This window comes from Bos javanicus, chromosome 2 (genome assembly GCF_032452875.1).
Source record: "Bos javanicus breed banteng chromosome 2, ARS-OSU_banteng_1.0, whole genome shotgun sequence".
In the NCBI taxonomy this organism is placed as follows: Eukaryota; Metazoa; Chordata; class Mammalia; order Artiodactyla; family Bovidae; genus Bos; species Bos javanicus.
Genome location: NC_083869.1, coordinates 25,481,884 through 25,502,821, shown reverse-complemented (window position 1 = coordinate 25,502,821; position 20,938 = coordinate 25,481,884). Strand labels below are relative to the sequence as shown.

General features: G+C 34.8%; 1 protein-coding gene and 1 non-coding gene across 5 annotated transcripts in view; both read right to left on the bottom strand.

Annotated features, from left to right (window-relative positions):
* The window catches only part of TLK1 (tousled like kinase 1), a 181,767-nt gene that overhangs the window by 16,758 nt on the left and 144,071 nt on the right, over window positions 1-20,938 (bottom strand). For all 4 annotated transcript variants that reach the window (XM_061435498.1, XM_061435499.1, XM_061435500.1 and 1 more), the window contains 2 exons: window positions 12,016-12,082; window positions 152-249 (listed from right to left, as the gene is read on the bottom strand). In XM_061435498.1, the coding sequence (XP_061291482.1) occupies window positions 152-249; window positions 12,016-12,082 (165 nt within the window). The remainder of the gene's footprint in view (window positions 1-151; window positions 250-12,015; window positions 12,083-20,938) is intronic.
* Window positions 14,861-14,932, bottom strand: TRNAY-AUA (transfer RNA tyrosine (anticodon AUA)). Its single transcript has one exon. It is a non-coding gene; the product is annotated as a tRNA-Tyr (tRNA).

Below are 20,938 nucleotides of genomic sequence, written 5' to 3'. Positions count from 1 at the left end.
CCTGAGACCGGATCATACAAGGCCTTCTGAGTCATGGGAAGGACTTTATTTCTATGATGAAGTCCCTCAACAAGGAAATACTGTGTATATGATCTCCAAGGGGAGATAATCTTTTATCATGTAATACTGTAAAATACAAATAATGACTTACTGTGAATTATCTTCATTATTTATTCTTTTGAGCTCTCGAATATGAAGATTTCTGACTCTTTCCAAACGTTCAAGTTCTGCCTGGATTTCTGCCTCTTCCTGAAAATGAAAAGAGGGGACTATAACAAGCTCAATCTATTGGTGATATAAAAAAGATGTTTTTACTCATGCACCAATTTTTTTTTTTAACAGTGATGGAAAGAATAGTGTATTATAAAGTACCACTGAGTTAAAAGATCGAAGTGCTCTTTTCAATGCCTGAAAGATAAGAAAGAGATAAGGCAAAAGCCTATTTCAAGAAACCAACCTCCACATGAAAATCTCTGTACTACAAGAAATCTATTTTTATAATGTCTAAACTAAAAATGACTGCAAGGTAGTCTGAAACTGACTTATAACACAAAATGAGCTTAAGTTTTATTTCTGATACGTTCAAATTTTAATTTATGAGGGAATAATTTACTAATACAAAATAAATGAAGATATTTCACAATAGATAAAAGAGGAAGAAAGGTAAAACACAAAACTACTGATTATTCAGAGACCTTACAACATTTGGAATACACAAACACACACGTACAATCAGACCAATCACTTTGGATAAATTCCACTACAATTTTAAAGAGATTCTTAAAACAAAAATTATGTGACTAGCTGTGATTTAGATCCTTAGTCATCAGAGCACACCTAGGCAAATCCTAAAGGAATTTACTTTAACATTCATTAATCTAAAAATTCTGATATTTTCATGTCTCAATATATACAATTTTTAGAACATTTAAAAGACACCAAAACAAACAAAACCACCCATTACACACACCTCTTTGTCAATATAAATACTATTAAGACAAGAACATAACCAAATTTCAGTGAAAAGTTCTAGAAATGCCCATTTTATAATATTTTTGAAGAACTATTAAGTAAACACAGACTGCCTTGGCCTAAATGTATAACCATTATAAATCTATATACAACATGGAATAGGGATCATTTCTGAATATTATACTTAAATATTTCTGCTTTTCATTAGCACTGTCTCATAATGATTTATCTTCTAAAATTAAAAAAAATCCTTTGTCTCAAAAAATCAACAATTCTGAAATTTACTCTGAAAGTATATTTCATTGTAAGGCAAGATAACAGAGGTATAAAGTCTATTACGCCATTATCTATAGTCTCAGGGTCATAAAGAAAAACAAATGTTCACAGATTAAAAAACTAAGTATGTTTATATTCTACTTGACCTTAAGATTATATTAGTTATTTAAAAATGAAACGCAACCCCTACTTGTTGCAGATATTTAATGTAAATTAGGCATTAGATAATACATGCTGATGCTGCTAAGTTGCTTCAGTCGTGTCCGACTCTGTGTGACCCCATAGACGGCAGTCCAACCAGGCTTCTCTGTCTCTCGGATGCTCCAGGCAATACTGGAATGGGTTGCCATTTCCTTCTCCAATGCATGCATACATGCTAAGTCGCTTCAGTTGTGTCCAACTCTGTGCAACCCTATGGACAGCAGCCCACTAAGCTCCTCTGTCCAGGGGATTCTCTAGGCAAGAATACTGGAGTGGGTTGCCATTTCCTTCTCCATAGATAATACACAGAAACCACTGAAGATGAACTTTTCTAAAATTTATGGGAGAGTTCTCTAAAATACACTAAATTCTCTGAAATTTCCTCATTTAGTGTAGCTTCAGTCACAAATATTTCTAATTTTAATGAAAATAAGAAAAAAAGATAATGTTCCAGGGGATTAAATAGTTTCATTATAAGGATAGGAAATAGATTCAAAAGCTTTGCAACAATAAAGTCAAACCATAGTTCAGTTATCTCAATTCAGTTACATAAAGCAGAATAAGAAACTGGCTATATAGGTGTGTCCATAAATATGAAAAAATTCAAATTCAATTATATCACAGAACACAGAAAGAGGTAACTTACTTTTTTCAGATTACTAACATTTGCTGCCTTAACATTTGCTGTTAATTTCTTACACATGTATGAAGCTACTAAACACTTAGTAAACTGGTATAATTTTAAATAATCTGATAAAACGGTGAAATGCTTATTAGAATTGCCAGCAAAAATACTTGTTTCAACTTTTACTTGAAATTGTGGTATGGGGATACTTATTATTTGAAAAGTGAATTTATAGAAATTCTATTATAAATATATAATTTTGAGACAACTAGATTGTTCACACATAATTACATTTGTTTTATAATTTTTGGTAATCTTCAAATGTTTATACAATGGCAGTAATCAATATTACAAAACAGTTACTAAAGAAAATAAAATACATGTATGTGCCAGTTAAACAAGCTTTTATTCCTCTATAAAACATGCCAAGTATGGGCTTCCCTAGAGACTTATATGGTAAAGACTCTGCCTGCAATGCAGGAGACCAGTCTGATCCTTGGATCAGGAAGATCCCCTGGAGAAGGGAATGGCTACCCACACCAGTGTTCTTGCCTGGAGAATCCCATGGACAGAGAAGCCTGGCGGGTTCCATGGGGTTACAGAGTCAGATAAGACTGAGCGACTAAGCACACACATACACATGCCCCATAAGATCTTGTAATACAAAAGGACAGGCAAGCTTCATTCAGTCTGAACTGTAAAGTTTACAGGAAAAAACCCCCAAATGTCAGGAGGACTAGTTAAAACAAACAGCTGGATCCTAGCTGTTTAAGAGGAAAGGTCAAGGGAAGGAACTATAACTGATTATATGCAGATACACGTAAATCTTCCATAGTCATCAGTAAATATATTTACATATTCCATATTGTAATTCAGTATTTATTCCAGTATCTTGGATCTCAAAACAAAGTGACATATTTCTAGGGGAAAGATAATTCAGCAACTCTAAGTACCTTCTCTCAAATCCCACTGAGTAAAAGTATATATTCTGTTATGGATTGAAGGCTTTGTGTTCCTCCCAAATTGTGTATGTCTAAGCCCTAACCCCCCAGTGTGATGGTATTTGGAGAAGGGGACTCTGTAAGTTAAGCGTTAGCTTAGGTAATGAGACTGGAGCCCTCTTGATGAAATCTAGTGGCTTTTTGAGTAGGAAGAAAGAGATCTCTCCTCCCAACCCCACCACCTCTTTGTGGCAGCACAGAGAAAAGTCACATGAGGATGTGAGAAGATGACCATCTACAAACTAGGAAGAAAGCTACAGAAACTAAACCCGAGGCTCCCCTGGTAAAGAATCTGACTGCCAATGCAGGAGACACAGGTTCGACCCCTGATCCAGGAAGATCGCACATGCGGCAGAGCAATTAACCCTATGCGCAGCAATTATTCAGCCTGTGTTCTAAAGCCAAGGAGCCGCAACTACTGGAAACCTGCATGCCCTAGAGCCCACGAGCCACAACGAGAAGCCACCGCAAGGAGAAGCCCACAAAGCAACAAAGACCCAGCACAGCCAAAAGTAAATGAATGATTAAAGAAAAAAAAGAAACTAAACCCCAAGGGACCTTGATCTTGGATTTCCAGCCTCTAGAACTATGAGAAATAAGTTTCTGTTGTTTAAGCTGCCCAGTCTATGGTATTCTGTTACAACAGCCTGAGCCTGTTACTTATTCTCTCCTTATAGAAGGGAATTCCATTATGGAATGGAATCCTCAAACACATGGGAAAGGTAGGTCAAATTACTAAAATAAAAGAGAGGTAGTCCAGAATGGAGATCATGCTTAGTAAGAACACTAAAGTTCAATACTCTAGTCAGCCACTAGCTAAGCAATTTACAGCAGAAAAGGTCTAAGAAGAAACAGCATCTCTGGAAAAGAATTGGTCTCTGTAGGCAATTATGGTGTTGAAGGAACACGAATAAGAAAAGATCCTACTAGAGAGAGGGAGGTAGGTTTGGTAATCACATACAATAAAAGGACATCGTTCTTTCCCGGTTTAGACAAAAAGATATGGCAATAAACCTTAACAGTACATACTACAGCTATTTTAACGGTATTTTAAAATAAGATCTAATATCTGAATTACTTGAATATATATTTTTAAAAACCCAGGTTAGACAAGTATACAATGACCTCAATATTGCCTCATTTAAGTAACCTGCAAAACATAGCACCTTCCAAAATTTTTAACTTTAAAAATTTATATGCAAAGTAAAACCAGTTTGTCCCTCAATAGATATTTAGCATACAAATACTTTCTATTTGTACTCAAGAGTCCCTTCCGGCAACTTAATATCCCCTTGGCTCAACATTCTAAGCTAAAAGTATGCTACAGCAATGTAGAATCTTCGTAAAATGCCAAGTTAAATAAAATGCAGGTTAAAACTGCTAGGCAGACTTGGGGTATTTTTTGAGCATTTCTCTTAATGGCAGTTTTTAAAAGGGCAATTATTTTCTTTTAAAGTAGGGGTGTGTAGGCATTAAACTATAAAACTTACAAGTTACATAGTAATGCATTTTACATGTAAAGCTAATGCATTTCCTGTAAAAGTTGAACATACTATTGAATAGTTTAAACTTCTTTAGCAAATCTTTAATATATTACATGTTAGCCCCACAAAAACCCCTCAATTTTGAAAAGCTGCCTTTCTATAAAAGATAAGATAGAATTTGAGAATCTGAGAATTTCTGATGTATCATTCTCAGCTTGCCTATAATCCATGTGAGTTGGGAGAAGAAAAGAGTTTGTGTGGTATATTATGAAGATAGTGGAAACAGGGAAAAGCTTATCATTTACAATAGTATATTTGGGAGCACCATAACAACATTAGTCCGTTTGAGAAAACTATTAATAGTTCAGAATGAGGTTTCAACATATTTAATACCAAATTAATTTTAGTAATGTAATGATACAATCAAGTTAGTATCTCCAAGTCCTCAAATAAGTTTTAATTTCATAAAATATTTATAATGTCATTCCGAAAGTCTATCACTAGGAAAGTGAAAGGTGAAATTAACAAAAGGCGCTATTAAAAGCTAACAGAAAGGGCAGTGCAGAAAAGAATTAAGAAAATTATTACCAATTTACTTCAAATTTGTAATTTTTCTCTATTATATTCTTTTATATATCCTACATATGGATATAAGAGACACGAACCATTGGAAATATGAACCAATAAACAAACTACATTGAACGTATAGAGATCAGTTTTGAAACTACTGCCCGTAATACTCTCTTTGCTCAAGTATGACCGTACAGATCGAGGGAGTAGGGTAGGAAGAGGAAAAAGGACAAATACTGTGAAATTCCTGGTGGGGGACTCTTTCCTAACTATGTATATGATGTCTCCGTCGATCCTGAGTCGCTGAGCTGGATATTACCGAGGGGAACGTACTGGGTCTCCCTCAAGTGTGTTTAACTGGCTTAGATAATTACTTTAGAACTTTAATGTTTTCCTCTCTCTATTTCATTTCCTTCTTTGGTGGGCTGGGGGTCATTCGCCTCTCCTCGATGAATAAACACACACATCAAAAACCCTAAATGGGAGTAAGTGTTAAAATGGACAATGGGATTGTCAGTTCCCCCATTCTATTTAAACAAACCAAACCCTATATTCTCAGCAGCAAATAAATATAACAGTTCAACTGACTGGCAAATTATAAATATCCAGTACACTTCCTGAAAAAGAAATCACAGCTTCTGTATTAAGGGGATGAAATTTCTTAATGTTGAAACTAGCTAAGGTGCTGACACCAAACCCTAGCACCTACAGGTACGATGCCTTACTACATTTTCTTCCAGCTTTCTGCCTCCTTTTAACCTTTTGCTAAAGTATGGAAAGGTTTAACATTCTATACAATAATGAGAAGAGCCTAATCTTCTAGACTCTATGTATATGCATATAAACAGCATGGAGTTACAGTTTTTGGCCATTGGCCAAACAACTGCCTTCTCTTTTTTGTGAAATTATGACCTCTAAACTGAATTTACAAACCTGAATAAACTCTGCCCAATGGTTAACATGACTTCTAAGATTCTTTCCAAAATTCAAAGAATACCATTGCTTACACAACTGGATTAATATAAAAATCTACAAACGTGAAATACATTTTATCACTAAATTTTCACTCTGGTAAGTGAACACTATCTATTACCGGGTAAAGATGTGTAACTACAGATGGGGTGAGCCAGAACTATGCTTGCAGGTTCACAAGGAGAGCAGGACGCAGAGTACACACACCAGTAGCTTTCCTATCTACAGCTAGTGCCGTGCTCTCTCAGGCATCGCTTTCACAGACTAGCACTCGTTTTTAAACAGAGGCAGAACTATGCACAAGGTGTCAAGTTTAGAATTCCAACACTCTTGGCACTTTTCTTGCCCACACATACCAAGAACTTGGGAACCTCGTATATTCTTTGTGGGCTTAACGGTGACTTTTTCTAGCGTAATGAATGCATTTTCACTAGACTTCACTGAAAACTACTTCCTACACAAGTAGCGTCTTGTGTATTGTTCTAGAGAAATGTAACATACAATGTGGTTGGCTTTGAGAGAAAATTTTCTTGAATATAGAGGTGCACATGCAGTTTAAGCCCTCTAGCATTACCTATTTTCACATTTTTATTCATACCTAAAGTGACAAGAGGTGTCACATACACAAACGTATTCTTTGTGGTCATACTAAGGATTTGATAAATCAGATGACAATGGTATTCTAGAAAGAAAGACCAAAGGAGATATCAAACTTCAAGAATATTTGGGGATTAATTCACCTAAAACCAATGCCCTGTATTCTCCACTGTTCAAAAGGCTTGCAGACAATCCATTGTCTTCCATTTCAACTAGTTGCATGGTCCACTGTGAAGGAGTGAGAAAAGAGCTGTGTGCTTGTTCTTGACCTGTAAAGATTTCATCATGGAAGATTAATACTGATGCTGCTGCTGCCTGTTACTGGTTGTTTCTCTTTGCAGGTGCCAATATCGGTCAGAGAACAGGATTTCAGTGGCAGAGTTGTTGCTATACTGTTATCTCTTCAGAACGGAGGCACAAGGAGAGATGAATGCCACATCGCAAGGAGCAAAGGAGAAAGAGAGAAAGAAATGGTGTCAGGTGGCATGTTGGATGCGATTTTTGTTTTAGTAGAGATTGAGATGACCGTAATTGTTTAGCTGATTCCTTCGGTCTGCAAAGATACACTTGTGTTGGTGCTGATGGTTCTTGACTAATCCTGTTTCAATTACAAGTTGGTTATGTTTTTCCTAAAAGCTTCTGGTATTTAAATTCAGGGTTTATAACTCTCTCTCTCACACACACACCCCAAAACACATACATTAAAGTCAATCCCTACTACACTATCTAATATTCCATACTGAGACGTCAAATCTTCTATATGCATTCTCTCCAACTAATCAAATATTTTAAATCCAGAAGACCAAAAATTCGAACACTAGAATAAACACCTCCACACGCTGTTCACATCACAAACTTGAGTCAAACAGCAGTGGTGTGATGTAATTATTGGTCCTGATAACTTTAAAAATTCTTACTTTCTCTTTATTTTGGGGTATTATGATTGGTAATTTATATTTTTAAAATAATATTATGACTAGAGAGAATCTATTACAAGGAAGATGGTTTACCAGGGATTTTTTAAAAAGTTGTTTATGTTAGTTTAGTAATAATCCTTGGAAAGCACATCCACATAGTTTTGTTCAATTCTAGAATTAAGATTGGAGTTATACAAACAACCACCTAGTAGAACTCCTTAAATTACAAAGATAAACGACTTTCTCATAACTAGAATTTATCAAGACCGGTATCAAAACAGGATCAACTATAAAAGCTAACTGGTACACAGCTTATTAGTTTTTCTTAAAGCCAGAGATGCCACATGTGGCACAGGTACATTATCGGATTTAGTTGCTCTACCTTAAAGAAACAAAATTTTAAACACAGGAAATTATTCTCATTACAACTATAAGCTTATAAGCGATAATCAAAGAAGTTTATGCATAATGACTAGTAGCAAAAAGTTATTTTGTGTAAGTTTCAGGAGTAATCTGTATAATATACATATATTTGACTATATACTTCCTTTACGTTCTAGTAAATCTTTAGCTGTATAAAGGTAAAATTACACTAGAGAGTATTTACACATTTTACCTCCCAAAACATGCTTTTCCTCTTGACCTTTAAAGATAAATTTATAATGAAAAACAGTGAACCAATTAATAATAAAGAAATATTCTAGTTGATAGAACAGTCACTAACAGGCTACCCAAGGAAAGTAATATATGAGAGAAAGAGAGAAAGAAATACGTGTGTGAAAAATTTAATTGCTCTACTTTATCTGTGATGAAAATAAAACAGTCTATTTCTGGGGGAAAAAAGGAAAGCAAACATTCCTACTACTCTAAGAAAAATGCAAAGCTACAAGGGAATCAATTCTGAATACAGAAGGATCAACCTGCTCTCCATCTACAACTAGAGAATTGTAGGAATAAAGTGTAAGGATACTTCCACTGAAGTAGCAGTGAGAAAAGGTTCAAGTCTTGGCTTTGCTAGTTACTAGCTATATTAATTTAGACAAAGCAAACAGAGAAGAGCTTGGCATTCAAATTTAACATTAATGTTCACTCTAGAATGGTTAAAAATTCAAAGTGTATAAAATGTAATATTATGTAATTCTCCTGAAATGTGGAAATAAATCACTTAGTGAATGAGTGAGCAATAATTTCATAAACTGATAACTAAAACAATATTAATTCTTAATATATTAAAAAAGATGATGCTGAACAATAATTTTCCTAATTTCAGAAGACAGTAAGCCCTTAAGTAAGTTTACATTTACTATTTGGTGGTAACAGGAATGAGAATTTATTTTAGCCATGGACTTACTGCTGAACTCTCATTTGTTACTCTATCACACTAACAGATTCACTGGATTTGGATCATTATGTTTCTAGCCCTACAGAATATGAACTGAACTTTATGATTTACTCAGTGGTAAATACTTTTTCATATTTCGGTTTACCTATTCAGTTATTATGATTATCTTTATAAAATACAATGTATATCATAAATTATCTCAAGAAAAAGTTAACTAGGCCTTCTAGTCTTCTATGTCCAAATGGTATGGGCTTCAGCAATGATGGAAGTTTTTTCCTTTGGTGCCAACAAATTTAATAACTCTATCTAACTTCAAGAGTTTTTATTGAAGGGAGAGTGAAAGTCACCTTTGGTAATGCAGGAGTTATACTGGGCTCCACATCTAAACCCTAATCTGATGTAGGTCACATGATTAATTCCTGCACAGGTTACATGGACATCAAATATTTACAGATCAGATCCAGCCTATGGTAGAAACTATATAGTTACATGTCGGGGTATGGTTCATGTTGGCTTAAGATAGAGGTGATGAAGTGTTCAATCTACTTGTGTTTTAGAAACCAGAATGACCTATTTTTAATGACCTACTTTCCAACTATGCTTTAGAATGCCAAATAACTTATTTTTAACACATGTAACTGAATGCCTATTATTCTTAAACTGTACAACTAAAAAAAATAATACCCAGTGGAAAGCAGACTACTACTATTCATTTGTACTCTAAGGTGACACTACTTACTCAATTTTGTTCTCTGTATGTACTACTAGCAACTTTCTTCATAATGCATTCATTCTTCTCAACCAAAAAAGTCAGAAGTAAATGTGAGAATTCAAAACATGAGAGTATATTTCAGCATTAATTCATCAATTCTTCCAAAATATTCCATGATGGAGATCAAAGAAAAGTAATGTTGTAAATTGGTTAAGAAGAAGATAAAGTTAGAAATATAAAACTGCTCAGTAAATTTGATAAAAGCTGAAACAATAAAACAGGAAAAGGATTATGGATGGGACAATTATTAGAATGAGTAAATACAAAAATGGAGAAGTCAAACACTGGGAAAAAAGATAATACGGAAGTTAGAATAGAAGGTGTAGTAAACTACAAAAGCTTACAACTGTTTATATAATATCTAGACATTTAAGTATATGTACCTTACTTTATAAAATAGAAATGTTTCAGAGAAATAAAATATTTTCAATGTACCAGGAAAGCTTTAAAATCAACCAACCACCCACCAATCAAAAAATAAAAACAAACCGCCCTCTGAATCCTTTTAAGTATTTTTGTGATACAAACAGCCGATTCCTAATTTAACTACTTTATCATTTCAGATTTTATAACAGGTTTCCATAAGACATGTAAAACTCATCATTAGAAAGAGTAATCTGAAATTTACTATTATGTGTAAAAATTATAATCCTCCAGTTGACTATACACTTTAGCATCCCATTATCATGAAAGGCTGGTCAGAAAATAATTGATAAATCTTTCTTTTTATGGAACATCAAACACAGGTCTCTATCAAAATAGCTTAGGTGGGCAGACAAATACTTGTACGAATTCTGAACTTCAAAATCCCCACTTCCCTTCTATAGTCCCGTTACAACTCCATCAGTTACAAAACAGGTTGAAGTTGTCTACTTATATCAAAGGACAAGAGAAATATCAATAATTACAACAGAACAGAAAACAGAACAAAACAGATCAGAATAAATTCATTTTAGAATTTACTGTTCAAGTAGTTGGGCTGAAACTTTTCTGAACAGGGGCACAGTAAAGAACACTAATACAAATTACATGTATATATATGTGTCTATATATACACACATATACACAAAAGTGAGGTGAAAGTCGCTCAGTTGTGTCCGACTCTTTGCGACCCCATGGCTCCTCTGTCCATGGAATTCTACAGGCAAGAATACTGGAGTGGGTTGCCATTCCCTTCTCCAATATACAAATATGTATGTATATAAAATATAATTTTTTTCTGTTCCCTGTACCTAAATGGCAGGACTCTGAAGCATGTTGATAGCATTCCAAAAATAAGCACATCTATAATGAGATGGTGGCTGCTACAAGAATGGGTTTCTCTGACATACCTCACCCTACCCCAGGGAGATGACTTGATAGATACTATCTTCAATTAGTTCACTAACTTAAGTTTTAGCTATTACTCAGCCTATTTAAACAATGTAAGTAATGTGATAAGCAGACCAGACAATTTAAAAACTGGATCAAAGAAAAAGAATTTTACAGCTGTCAGTAATTTCATTTTGAGGGGGAAAATCTATTATTTCTCTGAAATGGTTTGAATTAAAAATATGAACTAAAAAACAATGAACTGAATATAATTTCAGAGTTTACAAACAAGTACACAGTTTACATTATAAAACTTACTAAAATATAACAATGTTTTTCTGAATTATATCACTTCATATTATTACAGATGATCAGGCTCTTCTAAATTTGCCAATGTATATGTTTTAACTGAAACATTTAATCAGGTATTTGGTAACTTTAAAGTTAAGTCAAAAAAACCTGTTATTAATTTACAATTGTTTCAATTTGTTATGAAATGGACACAACAACATAGAATATTACATTTTATCTTAAAAATAAAGCTTTTTTTTAAAAAAAAAAAAAAAAACAGATAGTATTTAACAGTAATCTTAAAAACCTGGAGTTCTGTCCAGGATCATTCCTCCACTATAGGGACATGGGTTTTTGTTTTTTAACTTTTTGACCACACACGTCATGTGGGATCTTACTCCCCAGACCAGGGATCGAATCAGCATCCCCCTGCATTGAGAAGTCCCAGGGACACGGTATTATCAGCATCTGAAATGTTTGTAAATTACCACAAGGTAAAGGAACGTTATTTTAATATATTCAACATAAAAATGCAACTTTTATGCCCCTCTTTTATTTTTTGGTCTGAAGTTTTAAATTTGGGTCCTTTTTCTCTGTAAGTTTTGCCTTCTTTAATAAGAAACGGAAAACACAACTTCCCACAACCTCTGGTAAAATGAAATGGCCAGCATATGCTTCACGTACCTTTTTGAGATGTCCTAGTCTAAGTTTGAAAATTTCTTCCTGTTCATGATATTCTGCCAAAGTCAACCTGTCAAAATGAAATTGTAATTCTAGATATTAAGATTAATACTTATTGTTTCTTATTAACAACCAGCAAAATAAAATTAATCAAATAAAAATACTAAAAATGTTGACAAATTTCAGCCCCGAACACATAAGCCTAAAGTGCCTGAAGGTATTCTTCAGAGTATATCTAATACAGATGGAAAAACTGACTGACTTATAAATTCAACAACTATTTAATCAGTACCACGAATTTAGATCCTAAGGATGCAATGAAAAGGACAGTTTCTCAATATACTCTGGTTTGAACTTACACTTCATAGTGGGAGTATAGGGGGTAAGGAAGCAGAAGAGAAACAATTTAGTCCAGAAATGAAACAATCCCAAGTAACAGTACGTGTTATAAAGGGAATCAGAAAGGCTGGTGTGATAATAACTGTCTGTACTACACTAATTTGCACCAAGTTTTAGGGAGATAGTCTTGATCTGAATGTCAAAAGGACAGCCACAAGAGGACCTAGACACAGGTTAAAGCAGGTACAAAGACACCAAGATGGAAATAGACTGATACTGAGAAGAGGAAAAAACAAAAAAACACAAGTATCAGAATATAGTCAAAGAGGCTGTCAGCAAAAGAGATAAAGCAGGGGCACAGCATCTAAAAGCAGGATGGATTTTAGACCAAGAAATGAATTTCATTTTACTTTAAGAGTACTGGGAAATCACTGCAAAGGTAATTGGTCCAATTTGGGCACTGGTTTAAGAAAGAAAGAAATGAAGACATTTTTCTCTTCTCTGCTTCCATGTGCTAGTGAATAAGTGAGACAGGGCTGCCAAAACCCACCAAATTATTAATAAATACAAACATATACACACGTGAGAGTACTTTATGGTTGTGGTATTATTAATTTCAAATATTCTTCTGTAAATTAGAAAAAATCACTGCAACTGACCCTTGAATAACAAGGGTTTGAACTGCACAGGTCCACATACATGAAGATTTTTAAAATAAACACGTATTACAGTACACTACATAGTCTGGAGTTGGTTGACTCTGTGGAGGTGGAACTGCAGATACAGAGGCCAGCTGTGAAGTTATATGCAAATTTTCAACTGTAGGGAGGGTTAGAGTCCCAAACCCTCATGTTGTTTAGGGTTCAACTGTAGTTTAATGTATGTAGAACTTTAGTAGGATATGTACCTATTATAATATTTCATAAGAAAACATGATTCTGTATCAATAAAGTGAAAGAGGAAAACACACACACACACAGACACCCCCCTCCCACAACAAAACAACTTCCATTCATATCCATTACTGAAAGAACTGCTTTTATTTATCATATTTAGGCCCTTGTTTACTTATGTATTCTGGGTTTATTTGGTTAAGCTCCAAACCCCAAGGACAACTTATTTATGCTTGGTTTATATCCCTCAGCAACATTCAGTATAAATGCTATTTCCCTTAAGCTAGATGGTAATTAAAATATTAATATCATAGAAAGGGCATTCAAATGAAATAATCAAAAACCTCCAAGAAATTCAGTTAGTATTCCACTAGAAATATCTTAAGAGTAAAAAACAAACATTTAAAATTAACTCTCTCTACCCAGTCTTAGGTTAACATAACCATTGGATTTTATTATACTGAATATAGCAATATAGTTCCAGCAGTTGCCTAACATAAATTTAGAGAACTAAACACTGCACTGTGAATGTGAAACATGTATGCAGATGCAATGAAACAAGAAGAGGGAAACGTGGTATTTTTTTAAAAAAGAGGTTTGGAAACTAAAGCTGATAATATCTCAACTAGTTCACTAAAATAAAGCCATAGGAATTTTGGCAAATAGTTTCTGGATATGCATATATGCCATCAATGGAAATTACCTGTATAACAATATAGTAATTTACTACTCTTAAAATAAGGTTTTAGGCCCACCAGTAGACCATAGGATGGGCTCAGAACTAATTTTTTTAAATATGTAAATATTTTGTTTGTTTCTGTATAGGAATAAAATACAGTTCTATACTTTGGTTTTTATTGAGTTAAAATGCAGCTAAATTTACTATTCATAAGGTAAAATCAGTATGGCTAAAATTTAGTTTACTAAAATTTTTGACTGTCTTAAGTTGGCAGTAGTTTTCAATAGCTATTGTTCTTCTGAGTTAATAATAAATCAGTGTCAATTAGTTCCATAGTGTCTTAGTCTGTTGAATACTGCATGGTTAATCGTATACATTTTATAATGTAATACATATTGGCTATTAACTAGCATTCAGTTCCAGTTGTTAATATGTTTGTGTTGTGGCTCAAATATACATCATCTACATACCTTTAATAAAAGCAAATACACACAAATAGTCCCTTCCCTAAATTTACTTAGTATAATGATACCTCATTGATTTCAAAAGCTTTGACCCCAGAGCATTATTTTATAGGTCTAATCCTAATATGAAACACATGCAATTCTCAGTAAAGATTAATGGTAACTTTCGGCAGCAAAAGAACTTTGCTTTCTTTACTGCATTTGATTACTACCACTATAAAGCTCCAAATAAACAGCAAAATATATACATACTAATTTCTCTCTGCTGGGTTTGAAGCATCAATAAACAAATGTACAGATAGTACTAAATACTAGGCTACTGACTTTCTTGGACAGTGAAAGTGAAAGAAAGTCGCTCAGTCGTGTCCAACTCTTTGCGGCCCCATGGACTGTAGCCTACCAGGCTCTTCCGTCCATGGGATTTTCCAGGCAAGGATACTGGAGTGGGTTGCCATTTCCTTCTCCAGGAGATCTTCCCAACCCAGGGATTGAACCCAGGTCTCCTGCATTATAGGCAGACGCTTTACCATCTGAGCCACCAGGGAAGTTCTTGGACAGTAATTCTTACCATTTTATGATCATGGTATCCAATTTCACATATACATAACTTTGCGGTTCAAACAGCAGTTTAAGAATTCCTATTCCTGTCTCACAAAATAGAATGCAAACCACCAAACAGCAAAAGACATTTCTTACATTTCTTTGCACTTCCTTATCAGAAAGCACCTGACATATATTAGCACTTTAGAAACTGAAAAGTGAAGTTGCTCAGTTGTGTCCGACTCTTTGCGACCCCATGGGCCATTTAGCACTTTAGATATCTGCTATTTATTTCCACTGAAAAATACTTATAGATTAAATTTATTTAGATAAAATTAATTGGATCTTACTTAAAGAAATTGGATTTTATTTTATATATGGAAAGAGGTAAGCTAGGAAAATACTAATTTTGATGACTTTTAATTGCCACATCAATTAATTTTATGATGTGCTTTTTAAGATGCTTAAAAAACATCCACCCTCTTAAGCAAGTCAATTGCTTAAATTACTTAGCAAATCTCTTGTTCACAGAATGCAAAGTCCAATTTCTCCCTTTATGAATCATATCTCATATTATAGATTGAATATTAACTTTATTACACATTTATGTATATATATTTAGGAGATGCTAAAAATCATAAAAACTGTTCAGGAGGTTAACACAAAATTATTCAAAAAGCCAAGAAATTTAAAACTCAAACATAAAACTTAACCACTGATAACCTTTCACAGTGAGTATGAATGAATAAAGAAAGCTGAGTGCTGAACAATTGATGCTTTTGAATTGTGGAGTTTGAGAAGATTCTTGAGAGTCCCTTGCACTGCAAGGAGATCCAACCAGTCCATCCTAAAGGAGATCAGCCCTGAGTGTTCACTGGAAGGACTGATGTTGAAGCTGAAACTCCAATACTTTGGCCACCTCATGCGAAGAGCTGACTCATTTGAAAAGATCCTGATGCTAGGAAGAAAGATTGAGGGCAGGAGGAGAAGGGGATAACAGAAGATGAGATGGTTGGATGGCATCACCAACTCAATGGACACGAGTTTGGGTGAACTCCAGGAGTTGGTGATGGATAGGGAGGCCTGGTGTGCCATGGTTCATGGGGTTGCAAAGAGTCGGACACGACTGAGTGACTGAATTGAACTGAATGAATGAATGAGAATTTTATTTTTAATTCAAAAATTGTTTTCCAAGAGTTTAATAGAAATGTAGGGTATCTGCAGAAAACAGAGATTACTCATTTCAAAGAAACTGATATCCAATTTTTTAAGGGTATTCTGTTTAAGCAGGAAACTAATCTGAAGTCTCAGAGTTAAGGAATACAAGATCTGGTAAACAGAATGTTAAAGGCACTTAAGAAAAAAAATATCAAGCCGGTTTTTGGGCACAATTTAGCAAACCTTTACAGAATACTGAACTAAGTCACACATTGAGGAGTAGACTTTTTTAAATGAGGGAGGAAATAGATGAGACTACTCTGCCTTTGAAGAGCCCTAAAAAGACACTAGAAATAGAAAAAAAAAGTCCTTAACATGGTAAAGGGCATTTATTTAAAAAACCATAACTAACATCATACTCAATGGTGAAAGAGTAAAAACTTTCCCCTTAAGGCCAGGAACAATTTTCACCCCTGCTGTTCAATATTGTACTGGAAGTCCTCTCAGAGGACTTAAAGAAAAAAAATACACTGAAATTGGAAAGGAAGAAGTAAAACTATTTCTAGTCACAGATGACTTAACTCTACATGTAGAAAATCTCTAAAAATGAACAAGAGCTAAAAAGTTCAGCAAAGTTGCAGGGCATGAGATCGACACACAAAAATCAAATGTGTTTGTATACATCAGCAATGAACAATGTAAAAACAATACTAAGAATACAATTCAATTAATAATAGAACTGAAAACAGTAATATACATAGGATCAAGTTACTCAGGAAGTGACTTGGATGCTAAAAACTACAAAATATAGCTGAAGAAATGAAAGCATACTAATTAAATGAAAGAACATCAGTGCTCATGTCCTTAAGATTAGCAGACTCACTATTGTTAAGAGGGCAATTCTTCCCCAAAGTGATCCACAGACCCAACATAATCCTGATCAAAATTATCAACGATTTTGCTGAAACAGGAAAGCTGATTCTTTAGTAAAATGCAATGTGCAAGGGTCCTCAAATAAACAAAACAATATTGAAAAAGAAGGACTCATACTTCCTATTTAAAAAATTAATACAGTTATGGTTATCAAAAGAGTGTGGTACTGCCTTAAGGACAGACATCTACTGTATGATTCTCTTTAATGCACTATCCAGAAGAGGCAAATACATAGAGAAAGGAGATTATTTGTTACCAGGAGGATGCAGGGAGGCAGGAATGGGGAGTGATTAATTAACGGGCATTAGGTGTTCTGGATGAATAAAATGTTCCAAAACTAAAGGGAGGTCTTGGCTGCACAACACTGCACAGCACTGTGAATGCACCAAGTGCCACTGAACCGTATGCTTTTCAATGGCTAACTGTATGTTATGCAAATTAAACCTAATTTTTTTTCTTTTTAAGTACCACTGGGAAAAAGAAATGGGGGAATATGGGAAGGATGAAACTAGTTTCCTCTGAAGAGCCCAGGATTCAATATACAAAAAAAAAAAAAAAAAAAAAGAGGACTAATGACTTATGCCAAGTGCTGGTATGATGTGTAGAATAATGGCCTCATAAAGATGTCTACATCCTAATTCCTGGAGATGTGAGTATGCTAAGTTACACAGCAAAGGAGAATTAAAGTAGCAGATGGAATTAAAGCTGTTAATTAGCTTACTTTAAAATAGGGATTTATTCTGGATTACCCTTTGTGGACGCAATGTAATCACAAGAAGCCTTAAAATGCGAGGAGATGGGCAAAGGTGTTGGAATCACAGTGACATGACACGACAAGGGCTTGACTTGCTTCTGCTGGCTTGCAGTTGGAAGGGGATCATGAACCAAGGAATGTGGACAGGCTCTAGAAGCTGGAAAAAGCAAGGATTGTTTTCTAGAGCCACCATGAGTAATGCACCCCTGACAATACCCTGATTTTAGCCCAGTGAGATCCATTTTGGATTTGTGATCTCCAAAAATATAAGATAATAAATTTGTGTTGTTTTAACTCACTGAATTTGTGGCAATTTGTTACAGCAGCAGTATGAAATTACTATAGATCCTGGTACCTAGAAAGGGGATATTTCCATAACAAATACCTAAAAATATACAAGTGACTTTGGAAGTGGGCAGTGAGCTTGGAAGTGGGCAGTGAGCAAGAGGCTAGGAGAATTCAGAGGAGCATGATTTTAAAATAACCTTAGGCTGCCTTGAATAGGCTATTAGCAGAAATATGAATATTAACAACTCTGCCAAGTGAGGATTCGAGGAATTCCACAAGGAACACAGTGTGGAAAACCTACTGCCTTAAGAGAACACCTAAATTGTCATGAATGGATCATCTGGTAGATAGGAGAGGTGCAACTGGTGAAAACTCCGAAGGAAATTAAAAATATGTTATAGAAAACTGGAGGAATCCTTGTTACAATGGAAGAAAGCTTAGCAAAACTGTATCCTGTAGTTATACAGAAAGCCAAGTATGTAGAAATGAACTCTGCAGATTTCCAAACAGTGTTCAAAGTCTGGACTGTTTTCTTCTCACTGTTTACACTAAAATGTGAGGAAAGATAAATCAAAGGTAAGAAATAAGAAATGTTCAACCAAAAATTTAATGGGTTTAATCCAACCAAGATTTAATGGTTTAAGAAATTTTGATTTTATTCAGAGTGCAAAATACACCAAAATTGAGATTCATGGTCAAAGCTCCTCTTAAAACGGAAGGTGTAGTTGAACAACCTTTTGCTAATATTCCAGAGAAGCCAGAGTATTCCTCACATAAACAGTCTTTAAAAAGATGAAGTGTGTGACTCACAGATCCCTTCAGCCTTCTTAGCAGAAGTCAAAAATAGTGATAAAATTATCTAGGAAAAAAAAAAAAACCTGGAGGAGCCCCTTGTCTAATGGAATGAATGCTTGTGTCACACATGAGAGACCCGCAAGATTCTTGAGAACTTTATACCAACAAAAACACTGCCAGCTTGGATTTTAAGGGACACAGACAGCACAAAGTGAAAGGCTGTCAAACAGTCAAAACTCTACAAACAAGAAACTGGTTGTAAAGCTACTCAGCAGCAAATACATGCTAACCTTCACGAAAAAGAAATCTTTATAAAAAAATGGACAGAAGCTTGAAAAGTCACAAGCTACAGAAAAATTATTACCAGATCTTGAAACCTGAGTTTGCCTGGATGGATTCTGAAACTGCCAGGATCAGTGACACCTTTAATCTTTTTCTGTTTGAAAGGAAATGTCTATAACTCTTATCCTATGGCTGTCCCCATCACTGTATTTTGGAAAGAGGTAGTAACTTGTCTCTTGATGTTCACAGGTTCATAGGTTAAGAGGAATTATTTTCAGGGCAGATTATACAAAAGTCTCACTCATAATTTATTTAGGTAACAGAATTTAGAATCTCTAAGTTGATGAGATTTAGGTAAGGTTTTTTAACGTGGAGTTAAGGCTATAATGAGGTTGACAAGACTTTGCAGATAGGATAAATGAATTTTGCATGTGGGAAAGAAGTGAATCTTAGGTCAGAGGGGAGGCTGTGTAGGTAGAATAATGACTTTCCAAAAATGCCACATTTTAATCCTCAGGACTTATGAATGTGCTCAACAGAAAGGATAAAATGGGATTAATATCACTAATTAGCTGACCTTAAAATACAGTGATTATCTTGGATGATACAGCTATGAGTACACAGTGTAAAGAAAAACAACTTTTATCGGAAGGAAACTGGGAAAAGGCACGTAAGTGGTAATATCTGAACCGGTTTAACAGAAGCAACAGAAAGCAGCCAGGAGGAAGAAACAGGGCACACAAGGACATGGTGACCCATAAACACAGCATGTAGACATGCAAGCCTAAAGAAAACTGGATGTATACTGCAGATTAAGGAAATTATCTTTTATCGGTTGCTTGCTAAGAGTTTAGACAGATCGATGCTGAATTTTACCTATTATTTTTTATTTTGGAATCTATTAAGATAACCATATAATCTTTCTCTTCATGTGAAAATTACATTGATTTTTCTTATTTTAAACCAAGCTATCATACCTAAAATAAATCCAAACTGGTCTTGATAAATTCTCATTTTTATGTATTATATGTGGGGTTGCTAATATTTTATTTAATATTTTTGCATTTACTTTTATAAATGATATTAGACTATCATTTATCAATAGGGCTTCCCTGGCAGCTCAGTGGTAATAGATCTGCCTGCCAAAGCAAGAGGTGTGGGTTCGATTCCTGGGTCAGTAAGATACTCTGGAGAAGGAAATGGCAATCCACTCCAGTATTTTTGCCTGGGAAATCCCATGGACAGAGAAGCTTGGCAGGCTACAGTCCATGGGGTTGCAGAAGAGTTGGACACAACTTAGGCTTCAGCAATATGTGAACCGTGAACTTCGAGATGTTCAAGCTGGTTTTAGGAAAGGCAGAGGAACCAGACATCAAATTGTCAACATCTGCTGGATCATCGAAAAAGCAAGAGGGTTCCAGAAAAACATCTATTTCTGCTTTATTGACTATGCCAAAGCCTTGACTGTGTGGATCCCAATAAACTGTGGAAAATTCTGAAAGAGATGGGAATACAAGACCTGACTTGCCTCTTGAGAAACCTATATGCAAGTCAGGAAGCAACAGTTAGAACTGGACATGGAACAACAGACTGGTTGCAAATAGGAAAAGGAGTACGTCAAGGCTGTATATTGTCACCCTGCTTATTTAATTTATATGCAGAGTACATCATGAGAAACGCTGGGCTGGAGGAAGCACATGCTGGAATCAAGATTGCTTGGAGAAATATGAACAACCTTAAGATATGCAGATGACACCACCCTTATGGCAGAAAGTGAAGAAGAATTAAAGAGCCTCTTGAT